Source organism: Phocoena phocoena, chromosome 6, assembly GCF_963924675.1.
Source record: "Phocoena phocoena chromosome 6, mPhoPho1.1, whole genome shotgun sequence".
Classification (NCBI taxonomy): domain Eukaryota; kingdom Metazoa; phylum Chordata; class Mammalia; order Artiodactyla; family Phocoenidae; genus Phocoena; species Phocoena phocoena.
In genome coordinates, this window is record NC_089224.1 from 113879128 (window position 1) to 113902787 (window position 23660).

General features: G+C 56.6%; 1 protein-coding gene across 1 annotated transcript; it reads right to left on the bottom strand.

The window, feature by feature from the left end:
- Window positions 1-2349: 2349 nt before the first annotated feature.
- UBAC1 (UBA domain containing 1) lies at window positions 2350-22125 on the bottom strand. Its single transcript, XM_065879170.1, has 10 exons — window positions 21868-22125; window positions 17653-17773; window positions 16766-16839; window positions 12868-12975; window positions 11774-11876; window positions 11388-11496; window positions 10493-10712; window positions 7526-7612; window positions 6667-6805; window positions 2350-2919 (listed from the first exon to the last, which is right to left on the bottom strand). Exons 1-10 carry the CDS (start codon window positions 22003-22005, stop codon window positions 2804-2806), a joined length of 1215 nt encoding a protein of 404 aa, XP_065735242.1. The 5' UTR covers window positions 22006-22125; the 3' UTR covers window positions 2350-2803.
- Window positions 22126-23660: the final 1535 nt, after the last annotated feature.

The window sequence follows — 23660 nt, forward strand, 5'->3', positions numbered from 1 at the left end:
AGAGGGGGGAGGCCTGTAAAGGGAAACCCTGCAAAATCGCATCAGGTGTTTGTCAAGAGTTAGGACTGGAGCGGGCAAGAAGGAAGGGTGCTCGGGTCGGCTGGGCTTCAGAATGCACAGTTACCAGGGGAGACCTTGAGACCGTGAGGGTGCAGGTGGCGGCGACTAGCAAACAGCTTTGAGGACAGCTGGTGATGGCCTTGGGTCTCATACAGGTCAGAAAATTCAAGCTCTCGGGGCTTCCCTGGTGGCACAGTGGTTAAGACTCCACGCTCCCAATGCAGGGGGCCCAGGCTCGATCCCTGGTCAGGGAACTAGATCCCACATGCATGCCACAACTAAGAGTTCGCATGCCGCGACTAAGGAGCCTGCCTGCCGCAAATAAGACCTGGTGCAACCAAATAAATGAATACATACATACATATTTTTTAAAAAAATGAAAGGAAGAAAATCCAAGTTCTCGAGACTTCCGTGGTGGTCCAGTGGTTGAGAATCCTCCTTCCAATGCAGGAGACTCGGGTAGCATCCCTGACTGGGGAACTAAGATCCCACATGCCGCAGGGCAACTAAGCCTGCACACTGCAACTACTGAGCCCACGCGCTCTAGAGCCTGTGCGCTACAACTAGACAGAAGCCCACGTGCCGCAACTACTGAGCCTGCGCGCCACAATGAAGATCCTGCGTGCCGTAACAAGACCCAACACAGCCGAACGAATAAGTAAATATTTTTTAGAAAAGAAAAATTCAAGTTCTCAGTGAAGCAGGAACTGTCTGAAACCACATCTACAACGGCCCCCAGCTCCATCCTCGAAGCCTGAACCACAGTGACTCCATTTTGATTGTCAGATGCATCCTTTTCTTCAATGGTTAAAGCAGAAGCGCATGTTTGAGAGGCCATAAGTTCAAGCCAAATCACATATGAGCCAAAATGACCTCCCCACACCTCAACGTGTGACCATTTCGTCAGTCACACACACTCTTTAATTCTAGGAATTTTCTAGGAATGCCACTGCTGCGTAAATCACGGGGAAAATTTACTTTGCAGCGTTGGTGACTTTGTCAAGCCCCGAGGCCCCTCCTGAGTCAGTCACCAGTGGCAAATCCCCCCCAGTATTTGAGTCAGAATTCCACGTTTGTCGTGGCCTGAATGTGTTAACCACCAAGAGCAGAGGGACTGCTCTGTAAGGAATGGACAACTTCATCTTCTCCTTCTGCAACAGCTGTACCTGAGGATCTCCTGTTCCTGTTATGGCATTAAAGTGACTTTTTAAACTAGGCATGTAATTAGGTTATAGTTTCTGGGAATTTCACCACAGACAGTAAAGGAGGCATTCAAGGGTATTTGTTATAAAGGGAGTGTGAGTCCTAAGGGCTGCAAAGCCCGCTCGCCCCACCATCACCATGCCCCCAGGCTCCCGCCCGCGGGCAGTACCCCACCCCCCAACCAGGACACAAGCCTCCAACCCCAGGCTCCCTGGACCGCATGCAGGCCTTGGCTGCAGAGGCCCCCCCCCCTTGGGCATCTTTCCCACACCGCCAGGGGCCGCCTGAGACCCGCGTGAGGCGCACAGGAAGAAAAGGTCCTCCAGGAACCATGGTGAAGGGCATCAGACCGCAGGGCCATGGGCTGGCTCATCACAGGTGTCCCCCTGCAGGCGGGTGCGGTGGGCCCAGGGCGGCCGCAGCGAGGGGCCCCACACGGGGAAGGAAACGTCATAGAAGGAAGAGCCCAGGCGGGCTGCCAGCCGCCCGGGAGACGCCTAGCTACCACGGTCCCCTCCCTCCAACCTGGAAGAAGCAACGTGGAACTGTGTCTGCAGGAGGCTGGCCGTCCAGGGGAGTCAAAGGGACAGGATTTCTTTGACCAAAATGAGTGGCCAGTGCACGGGCGTCTGAGAAGGGGGCTCTGACCTGTGCACTGATCTTTTCTAACCAAGGGACCCCCTTAAACATCTGCCAGGAAAGAAGGTGCCCTCGGTGAGTCTGAGGCCCATCCGCACCCACACATGTCCGCACTGGCGCGCACCAGGCCAGCCCCCCGGATGGCGCGGCTGGTTTCTCATTTAAAAACACAGATAATGTTTAAAAAAAACGGCGGCCAGAGACAGGCAGGGCAAGTCCCTGTGGCGCTCAGCTTCCACCGTCGGAGACTCGGGAACGCAGGCCGGCTAGGTGACGGCACGGTCCCTCGACTCCAAGTACGACATGCGAGTCTGCCAAGAAAGCGTCAGCGGGGCGGCAGCAAGCATCCCGGGTGAGGAGGTGCGCGTGCTCTGTGTCGAGAGTGCGAACGTCACCAGGACGCACGCCGCTTCCTCTCTGGCACTGAAATAAGACCGAGACAGAAAATTGGAAAAGGGGAATTTATTTATTACAGAAAAGTCGTCTGCGAGCTCTTCTACTTAAGTTAGTACCCCTCACGTTAACACTTTGGATTGAAACATGCCATCTTTCAAATAACAAGTGGACTCTACAAGCAGCGCCTACAGGTCAATTCAAGTAGCGTTTCAAGAGCCCAGAGGGACACTGGAGGGAGGTGACCCCTTCCCGGGGTGACGACCTTGTCTGTAAACACTGTCAGAGGCCAGAGGCACGGCCGAGCGCGCTGCCGCCACAGAGGTTTTTCAGCAGGAAGGTCCAAGCGCGAGTGTGGCCTGGGCGCCCAACACCCAGGGTGGGGCCCCTCCGGCCCGCCCTTCCCCCCTCCCCAGCCCGGGGCACCCCGGGGTCTGCCCGCTCTTCCCCGCCCTCGGCTGGGAAGTAGGAGGCCGCCCTCCTGGGCCCGGCGGCTGGAGCACGCGGCCTACGTGCGGTTCAGGGTCTGGAAGATGCGGGAGATCTGCAGCATGACTGGGCCCGTCTCGGGGTCGTTCATCCACTGGGTGCTGTTCAGCGGGCTCTCCAGCATGTCTTCGAATGCTGCGGGGACACGACGGGGCTGCCTGAGGGACCGCACCCCACAGATCCGGACATGGGGCTGCAGGAACTAAAGGGGACGTCCTCTACAGCCAGGGGCCCAGAAACCCCTTCTAGCCGCCATCCGACAGCGTCTAGTCTGCTGTTCAAGGGAGCTGACACAGGGCACTGCTGCTGGCAGGGCGGGGCGGCGTGCCCGCGCGCTCACGGGCACAGCGATTCTGGAAAGCAGTTTGGCACCAGCTACTGGGAATCTTAAAATAGTGACAGCCTGTGACTCAGTAACTCCACTTCCAGTCCTACTCTGACAAAACAGTCAAATGCAGAAAAGACTTACATAAGGATACCGTTGCCAATTTAACAATACCTGATTGGAAAAATCAGAATGTTCAATGTTAAGGAATGACTTAAAAAAAAAAACTAGCGCATTAAAAACGAGCAGTTCTTTGTAATGAAAACTTTGAATTTCTAAACACTTCCATAAAATGTCCGCCCACAAACAGAGGTGCCCCCAGCAAACAGCTCTACAGCCCAGACACACGCCGGCCGACTTGGTGGAGACTCACCAGCGACCGCAGGGCGGACGGTCACCCTCACGTCTGGGAAGCACGGCTCTATGCCAGACCTTGTCACGTCGGCCCACGTCGAACCATGTCGGTGAAAGTGGTCCCAAGTTTATGGGCTTCACGGGAAGCATTTATTCAAGGTGCTCACAGCTGCTCAGGGCCACAGGGCCTCACCGCAGGGCTCAGCATGAAAGTCTGATTTCATTACGTTTACGACCTGATGCCCCCCCCCCCACCAAGCCCTCCTGATTAAAATCCTCTGCAAACCAGTTAAAAATATCAGAAAGAGAATCCAGAAAGATGACGTGACATCTGAGAGAACGAAATATAGCGGGTTTGGCAAAAGTAATTCCAGAAGGAGGAGAGAGCTGCACAAAACGATGAAGAAAGCATTAAGTATGAAAATCCAGAGATGAAGATGTATTTGAGGAAGGACTTTCTTCTGCACGTCTCGTGCATCAGACATGAAAAGTGCGGCGTGCGACCAAGGATGCTCCCAACGTATAAAGAGCCGTAAACACAGCCCTAAGGTCAAAGGTCAAGAAGGCAGCTGAAAGAGGACGGATGGACGGTGCAGAGGGGACGGGTGAGCGAACACCAACGGCTGGAGGAAAAACAAAGGAAGAGACGGAGCCTCTGGGTCCCTGTGCGAGGGGTGGTGGTGAGCGCGGGCACCTCAGCCGGACACAGGCCCCGTCAGCTGTCAGGACGTCACCAAGAGCTTAAACGTCTGTATTCTTTGACCGGGTCATCTGACTTAGAGCTACCTGTCCTTAGGGAACGGGAGCTGCACCCAAAGAGTAGGTGGAGTAGGTTCAAAAGCAACAAAACGAGAAACAACCTAAATGACCAGAAACAGGGGAACAGTATTTGTTAAATAACGTGGCAGATCTATAGACTGAAACACCTGTACCGCTAAAATCTCATTTTTAAAAGAGTAGAAAGTGCACCAAGACAAAAGGCATCAAACGGGATGAGAAAATAAGCACAATAAACTTGCCCCGCAGCGTGGCTGCATCTGTTCCAGACCCCGCGGGACCACCAGAAGGAAACCCGCCGATGAGGGAGAGGTGACTTCCACTTCTTCACGCTTTTCTGCGCTTCTCCAAATGTTCTATAATGACTACTGTACTTCATCTGAAGAGATAAAGGTCATTAAAAATCCTACCGGAAATGTCTTGAGAGAAGTGTGTAGCTGCAGGGGTGCCCATAGGCCGGTGACCTCACAGGCAGGTCATTCTCTCCAGGCCAGGACTTGGCGACTGCAGGAGGCCTGGGACCTGGGGCCTGAGGGGGCAGGACCCTGGGCCAGTGTGTGTCCAGGTCACCGACTCAGAGCCTGCAGACTGGGTGGCACTCACTCCGTGTGGTTTGTTTTAGAAATGGGAGAAACTCAATTTAGCAGATGTAAAACCACACGGTCATCTCAATAGATATGGAAAAAGCATCCAGTGAAAACTGACCACCTCTCCATGATTAAGAACTCTTAGCGTCTAAACTGGAGGGAAAGGGGAACTTCCTTAATCTGACCAATTATATCTTCAGAAATTAAAAAAAAAAAGCCTACAGCAAATCACACGCTCAATGGTCAGGTACTAAAAGAATCGCTTTAGAAAAGCCTTTGGACAGACCCCAGGCAGCATATGTGAATCTCCCGAGGTGGCCGAGGAGCCGGAGGGCGGGAAGATATGCTCTCGGTGTGGAAAGGACTGCCGTGCGCCTGGTACCAAGAACGAAAATAAACTTGCGATAAGACACATCACTGAAGTACAGAATTTGGGTACAAAGAGAAAAATCCCCTACTTTATGCCACACACACCTCCAGGTAGATCACAGACTTCAATAAGAAACTTTAAAACTACTAGAAAAAGATAAAGGTGAAGGTCTTCCTGACCTTGGGATCAGAGGGCCTTCTTTAAAGATTGACATCGTCAATGAAACCGACACGTTCAGCTGCATTAAAATACAGGATATCTGTTCACCAAAGTGATAAAGAAGTCAGAAACCGACGAATGATCTTTGAGATCTAAACGTCTGTTAAAGGATCCGTGCGTGGCAGGCATGAAGAAGTTTCTGAGCGATAAGAAGACGACCCAACAGGGAAAGCAGCCGCACGTCAGGCAGAAGGCCTTTCCCAGCGGAGGCCCTAGAAGAGGCTGGAACTTCTGGAAGGGGCTGGGCCTTAGAGACCAGGGAAATAGCCAAGCACGCAGAAGCACCTGTGCCTCCTGGGCGGCTGCTCTGGGAGGGCCGGCGGCAGGGCTGAGCTGCTGTGGACGGGGACGGGGGTGGGGTGGGGTGGGGTGGGGAGGGGGTGGGTGCCCTTTCTGGACAGCAGGCTCAACACACACACACACACACACACACACACACACACACACACACACACACACACACACACACACGCCTGGGCCCCGCCAGCCCGGCCCGGGCACAAGGCCTGCGGAAACCGTCCTGCAACGGGAGCGGCCACGGGAGCGCACAGAGCAGCCCGCAGGCCAGGAAGCCACGCAGGCACCGCCGGGCAGCAGCGCAGCGCAGTCAGCCACGGTACTGACGTCACCCACGCAATGAAGTACTTTACGGCCCTGCGGAAGGTCGGTCCCAGCGGCTGGCCCAGAACACAAAAGGCGGCAACTGAATGGTCTGAGCGCACAGACACCCGCGGCAACGCGGCCGAGGAAGCAGAGGAGTGGCAAACGCTCGCGTGGTCACCGCAGCAGGGGGCGGGGGGCGCCCCAGGGACCCTAGGCTAAAGTTGAGTGGCAGGAACACGGTTGTTAGTTTTATTATTACTCTTCAAAGTTACAAAAATTATATACGCTTTTGAATGTGTATTATATCTCACAGTCAAAACAAATGCCGAAGAAGCCCTTACGGAGAGTAAGAGCTACAATCAACCAGCAGCCCCTCACACACGGCCCTGAGCTACTGGGTGCTGGCTACACTCTCCCAGACTAGATAACCCACTCTAACTGGTTCTTCACACCGTGAATGGAGTCGCCGCACAAGAGGCTGTCACACCACGAGCACGACCTGATTTCCGGGCCCTGCGGTGACTCAGGCTGCAGCCGCCCGGGGCCCTGCAGGGGCAGCTGCTGGGCGTGGCGGCTGTGGTATCGCCCGGCGACATCCGTGCGGCAGGCAGGTCCCGCCCCTGCACAAGCAGAGAGAAGGCACACACCTAGTAGGGTTTTAGGGTTGGTCAGGCCTAGCTGCACCACGGGGTTATCCAGGATGGCCTGAAACAGAGGGCTGTCGGGGTCGATGCCCTTGTCCAGCTCCTCAGGAGAGGGCCTGCGGTCTCCCAGCAGCCACTCGCACTGCGAACACAAGAGGAACAGCTGTTAGCGCCCTCCAGACCCCATCAACCCAAACGCTGCAGCCAGGGCTCCCGGTCGGCTCCCAGGGCTGCGCTGACCGGCAGGGGCCTTGACAGGAAAGCCAGCCCAGCCCAGACTCAGCCGCTACACACGTCAGGACGGGCCGCACATAGGAAGCACCAGCCTGGCTTCGCTGGCAGATCCTGGCACCGCAGCACAACGTAACGGCTGCAGCTTCTCCAGGCCCTGAACCGGGCGCCAGCTTCACCCGCCCGAGCGCCGGGAGAAGAGGTTAAGACACGCACCGCACACCTGGGCTGTGTCGCGGGAAGCGGCCCTGGGCCTGAGCGAGCGCCTCCCGGCTCATCAGTGAGTGAGGAACGGCTAAAGCACAGGCCCACCTCGCCTCCCTGGTTCCTGTGGGCCAGACTGGCTCTATGCCCTCAAGCGCACCAAGTTGTCGCCCCCAGCCCCTCCCCAGGCAGCTCTCCATCGGCCGCGGGCGCGTGTGCACAGGGTGTAACACAGTCACCCGCAGGACATGTACGTTTTTCTGAAAGGCATAGCCCAGAATTTTCTCAATATTTAAAAACGTGCATACTGTTTGAACCATCTACCCATTGTTTCGCTTCAAAAGCAAGGTAACGGACTGCACGGGAAGGTGACCCAACACACAGCGCTCGGGACACACGCGGCGCCCCGGGTGCGGCCTGTACTCACGGCGGCGCTCTGCTGGTTGTTGCTCACTCTGAGGGCGTCTATCACTTCCTTTTCATCGAATCCCATCTCCATCAGGGAAACGACGGCCTAGAGGAGAAGCCGCAGGCCTCAGTGCCGTGCTCACGGGGGCCCCGGCAGCAAGGCTGTGGGGGTGAGCCACGTCTCACAAGCAGCACCTTGGCAGGGGATGTCTTAAAGCAACACCGTGGGGTTTTCGCTCTCAAGACGCTGTTTCCCTACAGCTCTGCTGAAACACTTCCTGGTTTTCTGAACGACAGAGGGACGGAGCCGGGAGGTGGAAGGCGCACCTGCTCTCGGCCAGAGGCTCGCCTTCCCACCCCAGGTCCTTCTAGGTGTGTCCCCGTGACTGTCTGGGTAGACCTGTCCCCACAACCTCGCGCACCCTATTCCAGAGGGCTCGTCATCCAGGACGAGCGTGTCAGAGAAAGCTCACATCAGCAGTGCCCATTTGAGCGGAGACAAGAATGTCAGTGATTTGTGACACACTTTATCTTTAAAAAAAAGAAAGAAACTAAAATTAATTCTGACCGTGTTTAACCAAATTGAAGCTGCAAGCCCAACACACGCTGCTTTTCGGAGGGAACACCTTTCGGACAAAGTCACGTAACGACGCATTCCTTCACTTTATCCTTGACTTATTCCACAACCTGTGAAAGGCTCAACTCTGCCCAAAAAGGTAAAGCCTCCATCAAAGTTTCAAAGGATTCTCTTAATTCCCAGAAGGTCGGACCGTGCCCTTTAAGGTCCTGACATCATCTGCCCCCAGCTGTCGCACGGATGTCGGCTGGCCTCACGCCGCCGGCCCCATCCACCCCGTGCACTGTGCAGTCGGCCTGGACTGTTTCAAAGAGAGCCCAGCAGAAGCGGCAGCAGCTGCGGGCTGGTCGGGAAGGGCGCTCGGCTGGAGCAAGCGGCGTGCAGTGAGCTCTTCACAGTCAGCACTTTCTGCTTAGGATCCACTTCCTCTGCCTGCCGGGGCCGCTTCCTGTCTCCAGGGCCCCGTGAGCAATCGCTGGGCGCAGAGCCCACCACGTGGTAGTATTTTGATATCAAGGTCACATAAAATCGCCCGGAATCTACTCTGAAACCCAGGATAGGACAGCCTTTGCCACTGGTTTCAATAAAAACCATCCTCTCTCCAGACTTCTGTCTCAGCCCAGGAAATGATGCCCCAGGACATCTGGGGGTGATTCCAGATGCTCCGCCCGCCTGTCTTCCCAGCACTAGGAGAGGGAACCTGCGCCCACAGGCCCTGCACGGTCACTGTCCTGCCTACAGCTGGGGGGGTGCTGGGGGGGCTGTTAGGAGCAGGGGGTGCAAGGCAGCAAAACGTCTGTTTGGGTCTCAAGTCCAAGCCCTGCTGTCCGATCCAGTCTCCCCAGGATCTAAACTAACGTCTGGATCCTTACCGGCCCATGCCCCTGACTGGTACAGGATCAAAGGCCCTATAGTCCCTCAAGCCTCAACACCCTTTTGGGAAAATGAGCCTGTTAAGATGGTCAAGAAGGACACCCGGAGGAGGAAAGGCCTTTAAGTCGGTGACCAAGACCGTGAACTACCCGGCAGCAGCCCCGACGAGGCCCACGCAGGACCTCCACGGGAGAAAGCGTGGAGCCCGACAGCACAAGGACCCACCCACAGAGAGGCTGCCCTTCCCGAACAGGGGCCATGTGCCAGACCTGGGCTGGGTTCCCCAAAAGACTAAGCCAACGAGATACACTTCCTTCAGGACCGGGAAACTCGGGACTAAAGTAACACAGGTACTTCTGAACACATAGCAGAACTCAAAAAGGGAAAATCCCGAAGAACCAGAAACAAAGGAACAACAAACTAGCCTCCCAGAGGGTGTGCCCTGGGGGGATGGCGGGCACAGGTCTCCTTGGCGTGGGGCTGGGGCCTGACACACACAGGACACCGACCTCGGGTCCATGCAAGGCAGGACCATGCAAGGCAGGGGGCTGGAGCTTCAAACCAGGACCCTGAGCAGGGTCTGCATCCCCAGAGAGAGGGGCAGGGGAAGACCCACACCCCAGCGCCGTGGGTCACACTCCGCACGGCCCAGGAGCCTTGCCGGATGGTTGGCACGAAAGCTGGCCCCTGGCTCGGGGTCCCGCTCAACCCCGCAGAAGCAAACTCTGAATCAACCACAGAGGGCACCCCACGGCCCGGCCACTGGGGAGTCCCACGGAAACACAAGCCCACAGGTGAGCCCACGATGAGGCATCACACCCTGAGAAAACCAGGCCACAGGCAGAATCAGGAGGACACGAAGAATCGGAGCCCTAACGCCTGGAGCAGACAGAGCTATGATCTGAAAAAAACAGAACATCCTCGAAATATGAGAAACAGCCAAGAAGGTTCAATTAAAATTACACCTAATGACAGAAGAGACAATGACAAAGAACAGGGTGACGCGAAAGCATCAAACACGAAGTGACGGTGAAGAGGAGGCCGTACGGATGCACATAAGGGCAGCTGGCCAAGTACAGCCAGAGGCACCGGGACCCCGGGCCCCTGAACCCCACAGACGCCGGGTTACCTGGTGGCCGGCAGCCTGACCAGCCTCCCCGCTCACAAGACGGTCCCCGAGGTGGGCGGGTGACCCTCCAGTCTCTGGGCAGCACCCCGGACCAACCCCTTGGCACGAGGACACTTATAATACGGACAGGACCCGATCGCGAGTTTTTCAGAAGATGCCAGGTGTGTGGACTAACTGTTCGGAGGAAAACACAGCCACCTGGATGCCAGTGAGGAAAACTTCAAGCTGAACCCGGGGACTCAAGGGGCCCCAGGCCTGTCTGCAGACTCCTCCCCGCGCCTCGCTTCCTACAGGGCCGGCGGCTCAGCCTGAGGTCGCCAACGTGGCGGCAGCTTCCTCTGCACGACGCGGCCTCGGGAGCCCGACCAGCACCTCTACCTGCCCGACCCAGGCCCGTCAACACGTACCCGGGCGTCTGCGCGGAACTCCCTTTTCCTCCGGATCTTCTTGAAGATCTCCGTCAGCTCGTCTCTGTCCTCCTCACCCTCCGCGCTGGTCCCGGCGGCAGCGGCAGGGGCGGCCTCGGCGCCCGCCTCTCCCTGCAAGGCCGGGCCTGGAAGCGGCGTGTCTATGGTGGGGTCTTCCGCGTGCTCGATTAGCCACTCCATGGCCTGGGGCACCGACATGCTGCAAGGTAAGACGGGCTCTGTGCAGCACCCCCAAGGCCAGGGAACCAGGGCCTTTGTTTCCCCAAGAAAAGCCTCTCGGACTTCATGGCTTCCCTACCACGAGCTGCCGACCCCTGTAATGAGGATCTGGCATGTCTGGACCTCTGGCCCTGCCCCAAACTGCCCTGAGGCTCCGGCCAGAACACGGAAACCCACGGGCAAAGTAAAGGAAACCAAACCCGGGAGGTACACCCGAGAGTTTGGGTCCAAAGCAAAGAAGAACACAGCCCACTGACCATCCGTCAGTTACAGATGATTTATTTCAGATCTGAACATAAACGAAGGGCAAGTAACTAGAAACAGGAGACTACAGGGGACTGTTGAGGACACCACCACATAAACTTCTGGAGTTGACCACGGCCCTGCTGTGAGCAGGATTCGATTTGAGTTCCCATAAAACAACAGCCCAGTGAAACGCACAGAACCACCATCATACGTCACGTTCCCAGTACGTGAGTCGATTTCCAACTGCCCTGGAACACCTGGAGATGCCCAGTCACGTTACTTCCGGGACATGCATTTCAGGTCCTCCTTACTCACTCACACGTATTGGAAACAATTCAATCAAAGGGTTTGGGTCCCACGGGGGACCCCACAAGACCAAGCCTGCCGTGTGTGGCGAGGGAGCACGTACTGGTTTAGCCGCAGGGCCTTCACGGCTCTGCTCTCGGGAAAGCCCATCTCTGTGAGCTGCCGCAGGGCCGCCTCGTCCACACGGCCGTCCTCGTCCTCGTCCAGCATGGCTGCGGGCAAGACACGGCACTGTGAGGGCCTCAGGCAGCGCCCGGCCGCGCGAGGGGTGCTCGCCCGAGCCCCTTGGGGGGGCCGCCACAGTGTCTGAGCACCAGGCGTTTGCGGCAAGTCTCTCACAGCTCAGAAAAGCCGCGAGGGGACCATCGGCTGTCGCCTGCGTCAACACGGGACGGCGGGGAGAGCGGTTCACCAAGCCTCCACCCACTGGCCCTTTCCAGGTGCAGGGAACGGCCGAGGGTGAGCGTCCACCCTGGGGCTCGCTCCTACCGTTTGCTTTCTTAAATAATTCCACCGCGTCCGGGTTCAGCGCCAGCAACTTCTGTGCCACCTCGATGAGAGACACCAAGATCTTCCGGAGCTCCGTCTGGAACTGCAGAGAGAGGAAAAGATGCCCAACACAGCTACTTGGATCTGAGATGACGTGCCCTGTCCTAAAATTCCAGATCTGTGAGTCACGCGATGTCCAGATAACCGAGGAGAACAGGAACGGAGTGTCTCAGGAGGGTGGGAAGGAGAGGCTCTGGCTGGTACAGAGTGACACGGCCTCCCGCCGGTGACACAGACACACCAACACCTGGTGATGTCACTCAGCCCTCCAGCCCACGAGGAAGGCGTCTGGCCCACTGGTCACCAGGTGAGCTGAGAGCCCTCCTTTGGCTTCACTGAAGAAAAGTGACTGATTCCACGGGCTCCACAGACACAGGTCTCTAATTTTCACCTGCAGCCAATTCATCCTCTCAAAAAGCAGGGCTGCTGGGACTGTCATCAGAACCGCCCCCCGCCAGCTCCCTCCCCCAACCCCCATAAGTGTCGGCCATCGCGAGAGACACACACACACACACACACACACACACACACACACACACACAGGCTGGGAAGAAACAGGTGTGCCCGGGTTCCAATGCCCTGATCAACGAGGAACTCTCTGGAAGAGACCCCGGAGAGGCGCGTTCCTGAAGCGAACCAGCGTGAGGCAGAGACGTCCGACTGGCCCTCGGTCCCGGGGGCGGCCGCCCCGCTCCTGCCCGGCCCTCCCTCCGGAGCACTGGAAACACCCAGCCTTGCTAACGCAGAACCTTCCGACCCACGATAAACAAGAGTCAGATTTCCCTCTGGAAGCTTTTTACCAAACTCAGGACAAAACTAACATTTTTCCCACAGTATCTATCCTTCCAGTCCTGCCTTTCAATGTCTTTTCAAACTTTTATTTTGAATTAACTTGTTTACAAGAAGCTCCAAAACAGTGCACAGAGCTCCTGTGTCCCCTTCGCCCAGCTCCCCAGGGGCTTCCGGGAACTCCCGCAGCCCCACGCGGTGGCAAAGGCTCCCAGGCGGTGGCCGCAGGCCCTGCGGGCACTCACGTCTCTCACGTTGGTCTGCACCACGGCCCGGTCCATGTCGTAGGAAGGCAGGTCGGCGGTGGCTCGGAAGATAGCATCTCTATCCGGGGCTTTCTGCTCTTGTTTTTTCTAACACAGAAAAGTAATTGGAAAGTCGGAAATGAGTGAAGAGCAGCAAAAGGCCAGATCATGTTTGCTGAGTCAAGAGCTCTAACCAGGGAAAGCACGAGTGTCCTTGGGAGCTGGAGCCATATACCCCTTGATGAGCAGGGAGGCTTCTGGAGAGTTCTGTGCACGGCCTCAGGGACACACAGGGGACACAATCGCGGCCTGCTGGCGCTGGAGCGTGGCCGTGCGGGACACAGGGAAGACAGACACTGTCTCCTGTGGCCACAGAATGACCATCACATGGGAGTGACGGCCGGGCGGGTGATTGCAGAGGACCACACAGACTGGCCGAAAACACGCACTCACCTTTGCTCCTTCTGGAAGCCCCGCATGCGACGACGAAGGAACAGAGATGGCAGAAACAAAAAGAACAAAGGAAATACAGCTGGGAGAGACAGCACCGAATTCTCAGAGGACGGCAAACAGCTGGAAGGACAGCTGGAAGGATGAGTGCGGGGAGGACGGCCGGCCGAGCCCGGGGCCCGAGGGCCACGCCGGAGGGGGCGGGGCAGGGAGGGGAGCGAGCCACTGGAGCCGAGAAGCCCAAGCCAAGGAGCCAAGGAGCAGGGGCGCTGTCCTAGCCCCACGCCGCTCGGCTCCCGGGACGCTGGGCAGGAGGGGCGGCCACGACCCGCCAGGCACAGAGCAGCCTCCCAGGGCCTCTGACGGGGACGTGAGGAAAACCTGCGACGTGAACGACAGAGACCGAAACAGAAGCAGGAAAAGTAAGAGAGGGTGAAGGAAGGAGAGGAGCTTGAAAAGAGAGAGCCCTGTAACACAGCCCTCGGAGGGCCAGGAGCACAACAGGACGCCACGACGGGTAACCTGAGAACAGGCGTCTAGCTGGGAAATTTAAACATCTCTCAGAAAGCAGGTCCGACAGCCAACAGTAGGTCCAGAAAGAGGAAAGACAAAACGCGGGGGGGAAAATCGACCAAAACAATCCAGAAAACTTCCAGAAACTCCAGCTTCCATGTGCCAGGCACAGCAAATGGGGACAGACGTGCATCAAAGCGAGCCGTGAAATTCCAGATGGAATCAGGGAGGAGGAAACAGACCACGCAGAGGAGGGAAGAGTAGAGCTGACCGGCTCCCGCCTGCCACACAGACGCCCTGGAGACGGGGCCAAGACCTCCATCGCGCACGCAGCTGGCGCTCGCTTAGCAGCACCGAACGCTGGACGCAGGCCCTCCAGACCTCCTGCCCTTCCTTGAGGCTGGAGGGGGTCTGGTCCCAGCGAACCAAGAGTAAGTCAAGAGCAAGGTGCTCAGCCCCACGGCAGGCACGAGGCGGAGACGGCTCCAAGACACCCCACAGCCCTGCCCCTGGCAATCACGGTTGCTCGACCCTGGGCCTGTGGCGGGTGGATTTCGCTCTGGAGTTAGGTCACATCACACAGCACGGCGACCTGAAGGACGTGACCCTCGGTGGGCCTGACCTAATCAGGCGAGCCCTGAATCAGGACGGGGCTAACTCTGGCCATCAAGTTTCAAAGCAAGAGGGATCCAACGCGTGAGACCTCCCGCGGCTGGCTCTGAAGACGCCCTCCAGGAGCCGAGGGTGGCGCCGGCTCACAGCCAGCAGGAAAACAGGGCCCCAGCCCTCCAAACCACAAGAACTGGATTCCGCCAAACCCCTGAAAGAGCTGGAAGCAGAGCCTCCACAGAGCCTCCAGAGAGGGAAGCAGACCTGACAGCAACTCCCAAGCTCAGGGCCCAGCTGAGCCCACCCGCCGTGGACCCAGTGAGCAGTGCACCACCCGGGGCTGCTTCGAGCTGGCAGGCCTGCGGTCAGGGAACACGCAGACACGGGGGATGCAGGAGGACCCGCACGGAGGAAGGCAGGCCAGCCCGGGCTGCACAACTCATGCGGGTGGACGGACGGATCTGAGGGGCATCTTCCAGGAAGTGGGAGCGGCAGATGGCCCCACACTTGTGACCCTGTTTTCAGAGGGGTTTATCAATTTTGGTGCAGAATCTGAAATACCAGTGATAAGCCTACAGAGAACAAACAAAACAAGGAAGCAATTACTGACTCCAGGAAAAACAAAATTCTACATAAAGAAAGGACAGCTAACCGTAGCAAGCCGCTCACTGCAGAAGGCAACACTTACATAATAGTAACAACAATGGGGACTCTGAATCTTTGACCAACGTTATGATCTGACACTCGTGGCAAGAGCTAGGGGGGAGGCTGGGGGAGGGGCTCCCCAGACCACCAAGCAGCAGCCAATAGTGTCTGAAGTTGAGAATCCAAGAAATAACAATAAGACGCGTTGTTTAGAAATCAGAAAGAGAATCACAGTGGAAAGAATTACAAGTGGTTGCCTTTCGAGTGCGTGACTCAGGACAGATAGGAGGCTACTGACTTTTATTAGAATATCTGTAGTATTATTTGATGTTCTAAATACATGTGCTACTTTGACTTTAAAAATTAATAATTCGGGCTTCCCTGGTGGCGCAGTGGTTGAGAGTCCGCCTGCCGATGCAGGGGACATGGGTTCGTGCCCCGGTCCGGGAAGATGCCACATGCCGCAGAGCGGCTGGGCCCGTGAGCCATGGCCGCTGAGCCTGCGCGTCTGGAGCCTGTGCTCCGCGACGGGAGAGGCCACAGCAGCAAGAGGCCCACGTACCGCAAAAAAAAAAAAAAAAAAAAATTAATAATTCACAAAAACGGACATTAACATTTTACGATATTACATTTTACAAATACGCACAGAAAAAAAGGTGAGGGCCACAGCCCTGCAAGTTACCCAGAGCCGTGGGGGTGATGGGAACCCGCTGTTCACAGTCACCAAGGTTCACATTGTTGCCAACGACCAAAATGGTAACCCGAGAACTGGATCCACCCAGCAGTTCTGGGAAACAGGGCTGACTCAGGGGCAGGCCCCGACGGAGTGGGCAGCCGTGCCCGCAGCCTGCCATGCCGAGGCAGGTGTGGCTGCAGATAAGAAGGGCCTCCTCCCGGCCGCCTGTCCCAAAGGAGACCCAAAATAGCTCGTTCCGCCACCAGGCCCGGGGCCCGGCCCAGAGTCTGGCCTGCTTTCTCTGGGGTGAATGCCCCTGGGCGTTTTGAAGCGTTAAGTAAGAAACTCTACCCCTGGAGCCAAGGAAAGATGGGCGTTCACGTGGCTGCCCCCCAGCACGGCACTGCTCTGTCCCGGGCATCTGGCCTCAGAGCAGAAAAAGGCCTGTTGACAGAGTAAGTCTTCCACGTACAGATGAGCCTCCTAAACCAGGCTTTCTGAGGAGCGAGCTTCCAGGGCGGCCACTACACAGGTAACGAGCGGCACAGTCTCCCCAGGGCGCCTGCATCAGAGGGAAGACTCAGCCAGGTGGCAACTCTAAGGACCAACTCCGCGACGGCCGGTGCTCCCAGGAGCCTTCACTGCCGCCCCTGCACCTGTATTCCTTGCTTTGTGGGTGGTCTTTAGCGACTTCCTAACTTTCTTCTGTCAGGACTTGCTTGAGGAGAGGAGGCACGGGAGCTCAAGATTAAACCCGACCCCGAGAACGTGCCACAATCTCCTCTCTGCAGCCCCCAAAGCAGAGCCGGTCATGAGACCAGCCACCAGGAAAGGCGTCGGTCAACTGGCCAACCGGCCACAACAGAAAGCCCCATGACCGTGCCTCCTGTGACCACGGGACCGGCAGGGTCCACAGACAACCAGCGTACAGATGTTTCTTTTCACGTCTTCAATGTGGGAGACCTCCCCTCACATCGATACCCACTTCCCAACTCCGAAACTCACCTTTTCTTCTGCTGAGACATCAGCCATCTTGGGGAGCGGGGCTGGAGCACGCTTTTTGATCAGCAATAAGACATCTGGGAAAAAAGTGCGCCGTGCTGGTTATTATCTCACATCCATAAAAGTGGCATAAAGGGTGCCAGGTGACCCAAGGACCGAAAAGCAGGGGTCCCCTCTGGGCCCCTCTTCCACGGAGCGTCCACACAAGCCGCAGCCTCCCTTCGGCTCCCACGTCCGCCGGCCCTGCTCACCTACAGGCTCCGGCCTGGCAAGAACCTGGCTGAGGGTCACCAGAGGGGCCCGGCATTCTCGCTTTAAGGGCTTTTCTGTTTTGAAAGTCTGTGAGGTCGGAGCATCTGGTCTCACCCTCAGAGCTAAGCACCTGGGGTGTGGTGAGGCCACAGTCCACAATGTGGTCAGCGCCCAGCTGGCTCTGGGCTTGCCAACCAGACGCTAGGGAGGTCTGCAGACGCTATCCCAGTATGTCCAGAACAGATTACTCAAGGGAATCCCACAGTTAAAATCGTGCTTGCCTCCACACACAAACCTCTGAGTGAATAAATGCATGTGTGTACGTTAGAGCATCTTCCTAGACGTCTGAAACGACTGCCACAGCTGTACTTTCCAGCCCCCAAAATAAAGCCTGCAGCAGCTCTGGGGACCCTGGTTTCGCTTGGAAACAGAATTAATAACAAAGTTCAATCTGGTTTCTCAGACGCGCGCTGCTCGCGCAGCCTCAGGGTCTGCTGTTTCCTTCCAGGGCGCACACTTGTCTCAATAAAGAAAATGAAACCGTGTCACCGACGCGTCTCCCTGCTCAGCCCCACTCGGGACGTCCTCGCTGAGGGTGCCACACCCTGGCCCGCTCCCGGCCCGCGAGGCGCCCTTACCTTCGTCCTGGACGTTCTCCTCCAGGAGGGTCTTGGTGTCACTCAGCAGCCTCTCCGAAGCGGCGTGTATCAATTTGTGATGGGTCACACTCTTGGGGTCTTCTAAGCTCCCATGAGCGCACTGGAAGAAAAAAACATAGACACTGTTTCAAGACAGCAGATCAATTAATCACGATAGTAATAACACAGGACCTGACACCCGAAGCCGCACCAAGAATTTGCTGGTTTTCTTACTAGCTAAGAAATTAAAGCAGAGAGGAAACCAGAGAATCCCTGGCCACGGTGGAAGCCAAAGGAAACGCCACAGCACCTGGTCCCCGAGGCCAGCACTCGGCCACCGACCCGCCAAGTGCTCGCAAACGGGCTCACGGCTCTGACACAGAATGCCCTGTTGGCCATTAGTGGCTACCCGAATTGCTTCCTTAGTCTAGAAACATCTGGAGAGTGATTTAAAAGTGAAAATAGCAGCGCCGTCGTTTCCCAAGAACCTAAAGATTTAAGTATGATTTGTGCACTTGTTTCCCTCCTTCCAAGGTAAACGAGAGGGAGCTGAGAGAGACACACAGCAGAGAGAGGAGGCCGGTCCACGGGGGCAAGAAATAGGGGCCTGAACACTTAGACACCCACAAAACCCCGAGGAGACAAGACTAGCTTCGGCTCGGCCCCCAGCTCACCAAGCGATAGCCACAGAGACCCTAAAGCAAGCTACAGATGTGGCTGGCGGAGCCCCTCCTGGGAGCCCGAAGGGGCTCACCTGGTACGTGGCTGTGTCCCACTGATCAGCGGCCCACAAACCCCAGAACACACATTGAGGGAGTGATGCTGAAGTCCATGCTGGAGGGAGGCTGCTGCGACGCTGGGGACATGCCCACCCCAGGGTCCCAGTGCCAGGGTCCTCACAGCCTTCCTCAGTTAAGCGGGGCTGCCTTAGCACCTCTCTCCGTCACCAAAGGTACCCTGCACACGTCACTGCTCACCCAAAGAGAGGGGCTAAGCCTGTACTTCACCTCTCAACAATGGCGTTTTAAGAGCAACTGGAGTTTTCAGCAATCTAACACTGGAAACAGGAAAAGCGGATCGTAAGGGCTTCAGGGCAGTCACAGATGCACACAAAACTGGGGCCGGGGGGGTGGGGGGTGGGGACAAAAGTGGAATCCAGCCAATAGTAGGACACACTCTGACCATTTATGACAGAGAACACCCCCCCGCCCTGGAATCTCACAATGGCTCCGCTCCCAGAAGTACTGGGTGTGCTGCTTCTAATTCTGAAATTTGCAGGCTAGCTGATTTGCCAAGTTCATAATACAGTCTATGAAACACAGTTTTCCAAAATAATCCTCGTGCTGGCTCCTGAAAAAAGCTGTACTCTGCAGTGCGTCGACAGGCGCCGGGAACAAAACATAAGCATGAGTCACCCATACTATGCACGGTTACTTCATTCTTTGTTCTCAGCAGAAGCAAGGGAGCAAGCTGGGCTGTGAGAGCCAAAGAGCCCCAGCAGAGCCCATCACTGGAGGGGGAGGCTCTGACACCCACCCACTGAAGCGCTTCCTCCCCAGAAGAGCGGAGACTAGTTTCTCTTACCCTCGATGTCACGGGTCACTTGAAGATACACCTTCACGGGACCTAAGAAATGTTAACAGCCGTACTAGCAGGTTACATACTGGCCATCTCATGCAGGTTTACCACACCAAAAACACCTACCACATCGCAGATGTAACTCTCTTAAAATCATGAACCTCCTGTTACACAAGATGGTTTACTTTGCCCCTTTCTCCAAGCTTGGGCTAGAGACCACCGTGGTGGTCCCAATCTATATAATACCAAGAAGGGAAAGGCTACAATAGCAATCCATTTCTGTAAGAGTTATGATAATAAACCTTCAATAATAAAGCAACTTTATTAAATAAAAATATATACATAATAAAAATGTATAAAAAATAATAAAACTCCCAGGAGTACTGTGGGGGGAAGAAACGCACAGTGTCCTCTCAAGGTAGAGGGGAAGGAGGAAAGAAAAAAGAAGGCAGCAAGGGAAAACCGGGATGGAGGGACAGAAGTGAAGCAGCGACACCACTCAGGGACTGGTTTCCAGGGTGACATTCAAGTCCACAACTTGAGAACTCTCTTTCCTAACTGAAGCCTGCTGATTGGCTCACGGGGCAGCGAACGCTGCCCGCAGAATGGGATGGGCACGGAGGTGCGAGTACTTTCTGACAGCTCGGCTCTGAGTCCCATAATTTATGTCAGCTCTTTGGTTGTGAAACTCCCCTGCTGCTCGGGTCTCTGTACCTGGAGAGATTGCAGAGTGGATAAAATTTCAGGTCAAAGCAGGGTAATGCCAGAAAACATCCCAAATGATACATCCCAACAGCAACGGGAATAACCAGTATCGGGAACATAATAATTAGCACCACGTGGAGACTGGCTGTCCATTAACCCTGAGCGTGCTCCTGAAACCCCTCGGCAAGTGTCCGTGAATCAGAGTTCTCCCTTCGTTCCCCTCCATAAATCAACGTCAGGACAGTTACGCCAATCCTTTACCATCAGTGAGTTTAACTCGGCGCCACACCGATGTACCCACTCACTTCTCCCGGCCTGACTCGGCAAGTGACATGCCACGGCCACGCGCTTCTGGACTGACAATCTACTTCCGTTTACGGGCATGCCTCGTTTTACTGTGCCTTGCTTTACTTCGCTTCACAGACACTGTGTTTTCTACAAACTAAAGGTTTGTGGCAACCTTGTGTTGAACAAGTCTACTGGTGCCATTTTTCCCAAGGCGTTATTTTTTAATTAAGGTATGTACGTTGCTTTTTTAGACATAACGCTATCGCACACATAATGGTCTACAGTGTAAACGTAACTTTTATATGCACTGGGAAATCAAAGAATTCGCGCAACTCGCTTTGGCTTTGCTGTGGTGGTCTGGAACTGAACCCGCGGTATCTCAGCAGTGTGCTGGTATTAATCCACACGTCTGTTACGGGCCCACCAAGAGTCTGGCCCTGGGTGTGTGAATACAAATCCAGCCCTCAAGGAGCTTCCGTCCTGAGTGGGTGAGACACAGCGTCTCAGGGAGGTTTTTAAAAAATGTACTGGACAAGCAACGAGCCTGGCTCTAAGAACCTGCGTGCTCATGGGGCTCCCAGCCTTGCAGCTTACTGCTGTCCTGGTGGTTTTCTAGATGGTGAAATGACCTGACTGGCTCAGAAGTGAAAGAAGAAAGCAGCCAAGTGTGTGAGCCTGGATCCCCCTCCCCCATGATGTGAGACTGAGACCGTTATTCACGTCCAGCGTGTTCCAGAAGGGGACTGCCAACCAGAACGCTCCCTGGCCTGTCGTCTGACAGTTACAGAACACCTCCACAGAACCATACTCCCAAGAGGGACCCAAGAGTATTTTATAGGCAGTCACTAGAGCAGTAACTGCACGTTTATTCTTGGAGACCACACTAATAGACACATCACTTCTCGCATGGAATGTACACTAAGAGGCTGTGGCCTCTTTGTCCTAAATTCCGACATGGAGACACTAGACGGTGCAAAGGATCGAGTTTCCTTAGGCAGCCAGTTAGATAGATGTCTTGGCCTGCCATACGGAGTCGAGAAGCTTACAGAGGTGAAGCCAAGAACTAGTTCCAAACACTAGCAACCTAAGGAACTGGACAAGGAATATCTCGTGGGAACAAACTTTAGAAAGTGGCCCTCTCGGCGAGAAGCCCCTTCTCCCGGACCTACCCACGCAATCGCTGTAAAGGCCGCCGGGAAGCAGGGGCGCAGGGACGAGTGCCGCGGCCTCACTGTTTTAAGTGATTCCAGCTACGGGGCACCAGTGGCCAGGGCCAGGCCCCGGCCCCCATGCCAGCCCCGGGAAGCAGCTCCAAGCAGCCGGCTCCGCAGGTCAGGAGAAGGCGCCTCTCCCGTGGGTCCCTACTTCCTCGGGCACTAATTCCCAGCTCCGGGAACCGCACCGCGGCAGCCAGCGCGGATGCTGGAAACGCTAGAGGCCTCGCTCCGGCGGCGACTTCGCCTCTCCCAGCCTGCGCTCCCGACGCGCCCCGCCGCCCGGGCTGTCGTCGGAGTTAAACCAGAGGAGAGAGGGTAAAGCGTCCAGCCTGGGACCCGGCTCGCGGAGGCGCGTGCAGAGGGTGTCGGGGGCGGCTGGGAAAAGGGGAGGAGGGAGGGGGAGGCCTGGAGCCGCGGCCGGCCTTACGTGCTTAAGGCAGCGCTCCTTGAGCTTCTCCACCGAGGTGTCCTCGGTCGCCTCCTCCAGCCACTCGGCGCCGTCGGACGCGCAGACGTGCAGCCGCAGAACCTTGCCCGCGAAGATCTTCTCCTCCTGCACGAACATCGCGCCGCCGTCGCCGCCGCCGGGGCCTGCGCCCGCCGCCCGGACCCTGAAGGTCACCGGGGCGGGCCGGGGGCGGGGCCAGGCCGCCCGCGCGCTCCCTCGCTGGCCGCCGCCGCCGCCCCGCCCCGGCTCCCGTCGGCCGGCCGCCCGCCACTCGCCGCGACCCGAGCCGTCGCTGCGCCCCGCCGCCTAGCCGCCGGGGGCGCGCTGTCGCCGCCGCGCAGGAAGTGCGTCACAGGGTGCGTCCGGAGCACGCCGGGAAGTGTGGTTTTCCGGCGGCCGCTTCGGCGTCGCCGCCGCTCAGGAAGTGCGTCACGGGACGCGCCCGGAGCGTGCCGGGAGGTGTAGTTCTCGGGCCGCTTCCTGCGTCCCGCACCTGCGTGCGATTTGCGGTGCGGGGCGGCAGCCACGCGGGAGCCGGGAGCTTGCGAGTCCGTTTTGAGATGGGATCTTAGTGTAAAATACATACCGGATCTTGGAACAGTTGGGAGGAAAAGAACATGAAAAATACCTCAACAGTGTTTATCTATTGGCTACATGTGGAAATAATAAGATGTATAGGGTTAAATAAAGTATATTGAAATCGATTTCACCTGTTTCTTTTCCCTTTTTAAAGCTCTGGCTACCAGAAGATTTTAGATTGTCTATGGCTGCTGTTGTGTTTCTTTTGGACTGTATTGCCCTAAAGCAGAGTCTCTCTTGAGTGTGGCCCCCAGACCAGCAGCACCTGGGAGCTTGTTAGAAATGCGGGGTCTCCCGTCCCACCCCATTCCCGCTATCAGGGACTCCAGGGTGCTGCCCAGCGCTCAGGCTACAGAACTGCAGAGGCACACTGAGACGGGCTCGCGAGCACCCACATGGAAGGAAGCTGACCTGTGCACTCAGTACACTCATTTCTGTGGGGTGACAAACATGAACGCTGCAGTTTGGGCCAGACCTAGACCAGGTGACTGACCTGCACTCTCCCATCTCACTCATTCAAGAACGTTTGCTGAGCAGAGATGGATACAGCACAGTTCCTGTTCTCGGAGGCTGGTGGTCCCAGCATCTCACGCCTTCAGCATTTTAGACACACCTCATTTCCCCTATGACCATTGCGACCCTGTCCAAATTCCTTCTGTCCAGTTTAGCCTCCAAGAGCCAGACCCTCTACTGCTCACCGAAAACATAGTCATGATTAAGGCTAGAGACCAGGATATAGCCTGGGAATGGGCATTCTCACGCAGCCGATACAAGTGCTGGCTGTGGTGCCAACACGGCCTCAAAAGACAGGAGACCATGGGGCAAGCAGGGCCTGGTGGGGTAACACCAGGGGAGCTTATGGGACACAATGGCGTGTGAGGGCTGAGGAGGAGGAGAGGAGAATAATAGGATGGGCAGAGCCCGCGGAGCATGCCGGAACGGAAGGGAATGGGCTGAGGGGAGGAGACGGGAGGACGGGGAGGATGGGGCGGGGGGCAAGTGGAGCCGGGTCAGCAGAAGCTCTGCGGAAGCATCTGGCCTTGGTCGTGGGGCTGTTGGGAGCTGCAGTGTGGATGGTGGTGACCGAGCGACGTGGGGTCGGAGGAGGACAGGAGGGGGCCTGGAGGCAGGAGGCAGTCAGGAAGCTCCCACGTGCTTGCAGAGGAGTGATGTGGCGTGGGGGTGGGGTCTGA